Below are 7,836 nucleotides of genomic sequence, written 5' to 3'. Positions count from 1 at the left end.
AGAACTTTTTCAGTTGAGCGACTCACTGATCATCGTGGTGCCACCGGTCAGCGCCGCCTTGGTCCCCTGGTAGAAGTCATCGGCCGCCGTCATGCCCCGGTCGGGCATCTGGAAGCGCGTGTGCACGTCGATGCCGCCGGGCAGCAGCATGCGACCGTGGGCGTCGATGGTTTTCACCCCGCCGGGAACGATGAGGTTCTCTCCGATTTGTCTGAAGCGGCGACATGGAAACGGGTTGGGCCGAGCAGCGAACGGAGGACGCCATAAACAAGTGACGTAAACTCACTTAATGACGCCATCCTCCATGTAGATGTCGGCGCAGAACGACTGGTCATCATTCACGATCTTGGCTCCTTTGATCAAGAGACGGTCACTCTGACAAAAAAACAAAAACAAACAAACAACGACAGAACATCATCAATCAAATCAGTGGCTGCTTTAGTTTCCAATAATTTATTGATATCCATTAAGTGGAAGTGGAAATAAATTATTATAGAGGTTGCTCTACTGGGTCTCCTAAAGCAGCTTTCCAAAATGTACATTAAAATAATTCATTTTTATTTCTTTAGTGCCAGTTCAATACAAATCTCAGTCTTTTAAAAGCAAACAAATCCAAMCCTCTTCAATCCTACTAACAATATTAATAAACCGTTTTATTTCTATTTTACTCGAGAAAAATCACTTGAATAAACAGACTTGTTGCCATAGCAACTGACACAAATGCCACCTTACGTTTCAGGATTCAACACCAACACTCAAACATTTCCCACACAAATAACAGAACATTCAGTCCGTCACAGCTTTATATTTTTAGGTTTGATGCTTATTTTGTGATTATTAATGATTGATCGCTGTGGTAGATTAGCTAGCATTGCTATAGATAGCTAAGCTAACACTGCGGCGGTTGATTGGCTAATTTAAACACCTGCTCTACTGATGGTCTGTTAGAGTTGGTGTGTTTAGATTGCCTAATTTTTATTATTTTTTTGTAACTGAACTGAAACACATCAAATTCCACAGCACATCTACATGCCAAGGTTATCATAGTCAAGCTAGCATACCTAGCCTACTTCCCTCTCCCTCAATTAGTTTTTTCTTAATTAAATCTTTTTCCTGACCTTGTTGTCTAGTTGTCATAGCGTAGGAAAGCACTGCGTCTCTTTTTCTTCCATATATCAGTCGTATATTTACAATTTAGAACGTTATATTGACAACTTAGCAGCTAAAGCCAATGCTAATCATTGTCAGCTAGCAACTTCTTGCCTCCAGCAGGGAGATGGGATCTTACACTCACGTTCCAAGGGATCCAAACAAACAACAGTAGTGATATGTATGTTATACACATAGAGAAGCTTCGGAAATGTTGGTATGGAGGGCCTCATTGAAAATCTGCTTAGGGCCCCAAAACGGCTTGGACCGGCCCTGGCTAGAAGACAATAAAAAAACCAGACGGACACACCCATCCTGCCTCAGCACTGCAGAGAGACACGAGGAGCCGACCAATGAGAGAGCAAACTATGTGATCAATCATCCTYGCCTGCTGCTGTACCAGCAGAGGAAGAGGAGGCAGAGGAGGGGAGCCCCCCAGCTCCACCAGTGTCCCCGTCTCTCCCTCTCCAATGAAGGCGTAGCCGGTCTGGTCACAAGGACTCGGGCGTCCCCGGCTAACAAAGGCCTCTCTGTTCGAGGCGGGCAGCAGCAGAACCGGACCTAGAGCCACTCTGGCTGCACTAAACGGAACATCTCTGCAAGGCTCCGGGACGTCGGTCCAAACGTTGCTCAGCTTTAGGTCTGGACGGTAAATCCTGCTTTAGAACCAAACTAAATTTATTTGGCAACTCAAACTTCACTGTTGGATGAGGAAAGTGAAGCCGTGTTCAAAACCCCTTATTGTCGCAACTCAGATGGAGGGCTGAAGCAATTAATAAGAATCGTTCTTAATAATTATTGATTAGTTTTTTTTGTTTAGGATTAGTTTTGTGGGGGCCACAAATGGCCCACATGCCGCACTTTGGACACCCCTGATTTGGTGAATGTTCTGGGTTTGAATCGGGTATGGTGAACAGGAATAAAGCAAACAGGAAGTGGACGACAGACCAACTACGATGAGTAAAAAATTATCTGTAATTCTTCAAAACTAAATATTTACACCCACTTTTCCACCTAAAATGATGAGTTTGGGAAATTTTCCCACCTGATTAGCTCCCACGCTGCAAAAACACAAAAATCTCACCAACACTCTTTGGTCTAATTTCTATGTAAAATATATTATTACACTCAAAATAAKACAAAACTAACTTACACGTAACTTTTAGGTTTGTTTTTAATCAATAATTCTTTATTAGTAGAGATGTACCGATCCGATACAAATATCGTATTGGCTCCGATATTGGAAACAATTCTAGATTGGGTATCATCATCCATAAATCTATTCAGTCTATTTCTAAACTTTATTATTCATTTTACATTATATTTATGATTTCTAACTGAACTTTCTGAACCGTTTGAAAGAAGTTTGTTGCAGGTTATTCTTACACGTTTGACCAACATTTTGTTTTTGACTTTATTATTTATTTCACGTTAATGGCACTGACTGAAATGACTAATAATATTTTTGACCAAACCTGTGAAGCTACTTGTGTATTTAAATGTTCAGTATTAGTGCAAAGTTATCAGATAAATTTGTACTTTTGTACATTTATGTCCATGTTTTAAAAAAATATAAATTTTAAGTGAATTCGGTATCAGAATCGGCCGATACTAAACCTCAGATATCAGTATTGGAAGTAAATAAAGTGAATCGGTGCTTCAGTAATTATCAGTGGAATGTTGCAAGTTGAAATGTCTTGTTTAAATAGATCATTTTACTTTTTCATCAATATTAATGAATTATTTAGTTTAAACAAACCCCTATAAATTGCTGAAAAGCTACTTCTAAGTTAATTTTGTCTTATTTCAACTGAAAATAGACAAAAAATACTTAATTCGGATGAACTCCACCAATTTATTCCTTCACTTAAAACCGAACTTCATATCTAGACAGTTATAAATGTAATWAAAAAAATCTATTTTGGGGCTGGACATTTAGCATACTGTTGTTTTTGTAACGAGAACAGCTGCAGTAAAGTGACTCCTTAGTTTAATGAGAGAGAATTACAGCAGCTGCAGGCTGTAAATCCAAAACGATGATGGAAAAGACGCTAAAACTCACGTTAGAGACGAGGAATATGAGCTAAAATCATGCCATAATWWAAAAAAAAAACAGAAACCAGAAAGTAACCTGACAAAATGCAGGATGCAGGGTAAAAAGTCTGGCTCAGGCGTAACCTGGCAACATTTTGTGTTGTGTTTCTGAAGGGGAAAATATCCTGGGAAACGTTGAGGAAGTCAGGTGGAGAAAAGCTGCCAGCTGAATTACGCGTCTCCTCCTGGATGAAGCAAAAACGAAAACGCAAAACAACCGGATTTCTGTTCACAAAGCTGCAGGAAAAACCATTAAAACGGACTAAATGTGCAGAGAAAAACACCACAAAATGGGCTGAAACCTGGTTTAAAATATGAAACTTTAGCTCAACCACATGAAACATCTATAAGACAAAATAAGCTTATGAAAACGTATTTTTCCCAGGTAGTGATAAAAAAGCCCCTCAATTTTCAGCTGAAGGATTAAAACTTTACTCTCAACTTATTTCCTGCTTGTTAGCAACAAAAAATGGGTTTTATTTTTAAAAAAATCTTTAAAAGCAACATCTTAAACTTATTAAGGCATTTTYTGCTTTTATTTTTATTTTGCTCCACAAACCTCCTTTAGCTTCAGAAAGTTACAATCAAAAATTTTAAAAATGGGCATTTTAATTGGCATAACATTATTCTTTTGGTGTTTACATTAAATAATTATCTTAAAAACCCTTAAATTTAATTYAGTGATGCYGTTTACTGCAGCMAAGTAGCATTTGCTTAGTCTTTTTTGCTATAAAAACTTGAAATATGTTGTTTAATTTATCCAAACTGTCTTTTTGACTCAAAGTTTGTAATAAAATCCTCTCCCCTGGTCGTTGGCCCCTCGCTGACCTGCTTTCTGCCGCCAGGCGTCGAGGATCCAACAGAGTCTCTGTTGTGATTACAGCAGAGTTTGTTTCTGGGTTTTTATGAATGAAGACACTCAGATTGAAGCTGAAAGGCTCAGAAATGCCAAGCGGAGTCGGACGATGGGCGGCTGATTGGACCGTTGGGCCATCAGCTGTGAGACGTGATGGCCAACGGCGAGGCAGGGCGGTGGGAACTGGTTCCCAGCACCAGACCAGCAAACACTGCTGGTTACAACAGCATAAAGGATTTAGACAAAGGAGAGGAAATTTCTGCCAAAAAACTCAAATTATTTAAAAAAAATTAAGAATCTCTAACTAGTTGTAAAACTGATACATTTGGTGAAGAGCCACCAATAGATCACTCTGCTCTCTAAAATGTGTTTGTTCTGAGCTGAACTGAACTTTATTACGTCTTTATAACAAGAAAGTTTCTCATATTTATTAGTTTTATATCATATATTCTGGGCTGCACAGTGGCACAGTTGGTAGAGCTGTTGCCTTGCAGCAAGAAGGTTCTGGGTTCGATTCCCGGCCCCGGTCTTTCTGCATGGAGTTTGCATGTTCTCCCTGTGCATGGTGGGTTTTCTCCAGGTTCTCCGGTTTCCTCCCACAGTCCAAAAACATGACTGTCAGGTTAATTGGCCTCTCCAAATTGTGAGTGTGTGTGTGCATGGTTGTGTGKCYTGTGTGTCTCTGTGTTGCCCTGYGACAGACTGGCGACCTGTCCAGGGTGACCCCGCCTTTCGCCCGGCACGTTAGCTGGAGATGGGCACCAGCAACCCTCCCGACCCCACTGAGGGACAAGGGTGCAAGAAAATGGATGGATGGATATCATATATTCTCATGCCCACCCCCTGACACAGCGGCGCCCTTGGCAAAGAGCCAATCCGCTCATGTCAGGAAACATCAAACGTTAGCTGTACGTGTGGGAAACGAGTTCGTAAGGCGGATATATCAGAAACCATTTAATGATCTCTGAAATGTTTTTGTATTTTAGAGTCCTTCGATTTGTCCTGATAATCTACARACGGTCTTAAAATAGAAAATCTATTTTTATCCTCCATCCTGAACAAAAGACTTCTTTTGTTTCCTAAAATAACTTTTTCTTTCTGCTCTCATCTAAATTTATGGCTCACATCAGAATGAAAACATGTTTTATAACTCGGTCTGATTTTAAAGTGAAAGTCAGATTAACTTAATAATGATATTATATTTCAGGCAATACAATTTATTTAATGCCTTTTTAAAGCATATTTTCTTAAATGGGTTCCTATTGAGAGATTGTTGGCAGTCACCATCTTAAAAATTAATGATTCTCAAAGTGAAATCTGATCGTGACATGCAGTGAATAATCCAGAATAATAAATAGATTAAATTACTTTTTTACAGAAAACTACAGCTTGAATGATGATTTATTATTAATATTTTCAGGTTTTTATATCAATTTACAGGAAAGAAAACATCCGTTTTATTTTTCTTTCATTATAAAATTTCTTTTTGGTTACATTAGATTGTTTTTCTCAATTATATAATCAGATATTGAAAAGTTTAGACTATGAAATGTGTTTCTGTGGAGAGATTATGAGCAATCAGTGTGTTACCGTTAATGCTSCAACTGACAGTTACTTTAGTGATCCATTTTTCTARAGATCAATTGGATACATTTTTCATTTTCTTGAKCTTTTTGTATTAGAAATATTCAATAACCAATTAATCGTTTSAGCCTTTAATTACAATCTGAATGATTAATCAAATAAAACTGAATATTTTTCAGGTATTTTTGATGTTTGAAATATTTTTCTCCCACTTTTTAATTCATTTAGTCATCAAAAAATATCTATAATGGATTGGTGGAATGAAACATATGGAAGACCAAAACAGACGTAATTTTAAAAAAAAAGTAGACATATTTGTTTGTCCTTTCATTTAAACWTGTATTTTTGGCAARAAATGTATATATTTTGTTTTGTCTTTTCCTTGTATAAGCTTTACATTGTCTCCTCTGTTTTCTTTAAGCATTTCTGGCTCATTATRCAAATAAGTTGAAGYTTTAGAAAGTAAAGCTTCTTTTTTTAAAACAAAACTCTGTTGTTGCTCAGATATGGTCAGAGTCAGTTCCCACATTTTCGCTGCGGAAGCATCCAGGTGGTGAATTTGCAGATCCTCATTCATATTTAATGGAAGTGCAGCTGGACTCAGCATTCAGACTCAGCTAAATATTTAACTCAAACCGATTCATGAAGAAAAAAAAAGGTCGGCCAAACACTGACATCATTTGTCTCCCGTTYGGCTTTTCCTGCTTTGGGTTTTAATCAACTTAACATTCATTTCCTGCGCAGCGTCTGTTCAGTTTAATGGCTCCTCGATGAAATTAGAAAGAAAAAATAAAAAKAAAAAKAAAAAGAATTGATAGGAGATGATAGAAAAACTACAGCTTAATGTATTTAAATCTCAGGTTTCCAGAGACATCAGCTTTGTCTCTGACCCACTTTTTCTTTCAAGTGCTTCTCAAGAATAATCACGTCTATCCATTTACGTCCGACTGCAGGAACCCCCTAATCCGCTGATCTCTGCGCCGAGCAGCAGCTGCTCCTGCAGCGCTTCAGCAGAAGAAGAAAATCTACAAAACCTCCCATCAGAAACACATCCAGACCCACAGATATCCTGTTTCTGCTTCTAAATGATACTTAAAGATGTCAGATTAAATAAAAAATTTTAAATCAGACAAACAAAAGTTGAAAATATAAACATAAAAGGTAGCTGAACTGCAAAGACACAAAATATCACAAAGTATTTTTGTCTAAATTCTAGTGAAAATGTCTCAGTAAAGTTGGAATAAGATAAAACTAACTTACAAGTAACTTTTCAACAAGAAACAGGAGCTTGTTTTAAGTCAGAAGTTCTAGTTCCGCTACACTGTTACCTAGCAACCGCAGCCAAGCCCCGCCCGTCGCCTAGCAACCCAGTACGAGTTCCACTGGCAGATTATTTCACTTTAACAAGACATTTTTCCCATGTTATAAGGAATAARCTCCTGTATCATCCTGAAAAGTTACTTGTTAGTTTTGTCTTATTTCAAATTTACCAAGATACTTTCACTAGAATTAAACAAAAACACTTTTGTGTTTTTGCAGTGTGATTTAATTTCAATTTCTTTATCCAAATTCAGATAAATAAACAAGAAATGAGGCAACACAACACAAAGCAGGATAAAATATGTCTAAACGGTTATCTTAGTATCGATTAATTGGATAAAAACATTTTAACATTCTGCAAATTTTCCATTTAGCCACTTATACAATAGTACAAATACTTAAAAATATTCAAATAAAACAGTTCAATTCCATTTTAAGTGACAAAATACACACTATAACGCAATAACAGCAGAATTAACTAAGTGAACGCTTGATTGTTTTCAGTAAAATAAGAATCTGTACTTAAAACTAACGTCAATATGTGGAAAACTCAAATCTCTCTGCTGAGCGATAATGTAAGGCTGAAATACTGATTATTTGTGGATGATAAAAAAAGATTTCTTTTACAAATTTTAACCTGGTGAAGCAAAAGCTGCGTTCAGATTTTTGGGTAAAATATATTTATAAATAAAAAGGTAAAATGTGCATGTTTTTTGGGCCTAATTACTGAGTATTAGCACAATTGATGGAAGAAAAAGTAGATTTCTTCCCAAAAAATCTCAGAAATTTTGACATTAAGCTAAGAAACTTCTTGTTTAAAAATTTGTCAGAAA

The 7,836-nt window shown here is 37.1% G+C and overlaps 1 protein-coding gene across 2 annotated transcripts in view; it reads right to left on the bottom strand.

Annotated features, from left to right (window-relative positions):
• The window catches only part of LOC103474003 (dihydropyrimidinase-related protein 2), a 27,073-nt gene that overhangs the window by 10,511 nt on the left and 8,726 nt on the right, over positions 1–7,836 (bottom strand). For both annotated transcript variants that reach the window (XM_017307911.1, XM_017307912.1), the window contains exons 2-3: positions 287–375; positions 27–211 (exon numbers count right to left, since the gene is read on the bottom strand). In XM_017307911.1, the coding sequence (XP_017163400.1) occupies positions 27–211; positions 287–375 (274 nt within the window). The remainder of the gene's footprint in view (positions 1–26; positions 212–286; positions 376–7,836) is intronic.

The sequence above is a fragment of the Poecilia reticulata genome, linkage group LG12 (genome assembly GCF_000633615.1).
Source record: "Poecilia reticulata strain Guanapo linkage group LG12, Guppy_female_1.0+MT, whole genome shotgun sequence".
NCBI classification, from domain to species: domain Eukaryota; kingdom Metazoa; phylum Chordata; class Actinopteri; order Cyprinodontiformes; family Poeciliidae; genus Poecilia; species Poecilia reticulata.
Note: the sequence above shows the minus strand (reverse complement) of the source record. Positions and strands in the feature narration are given on the sequence as shown.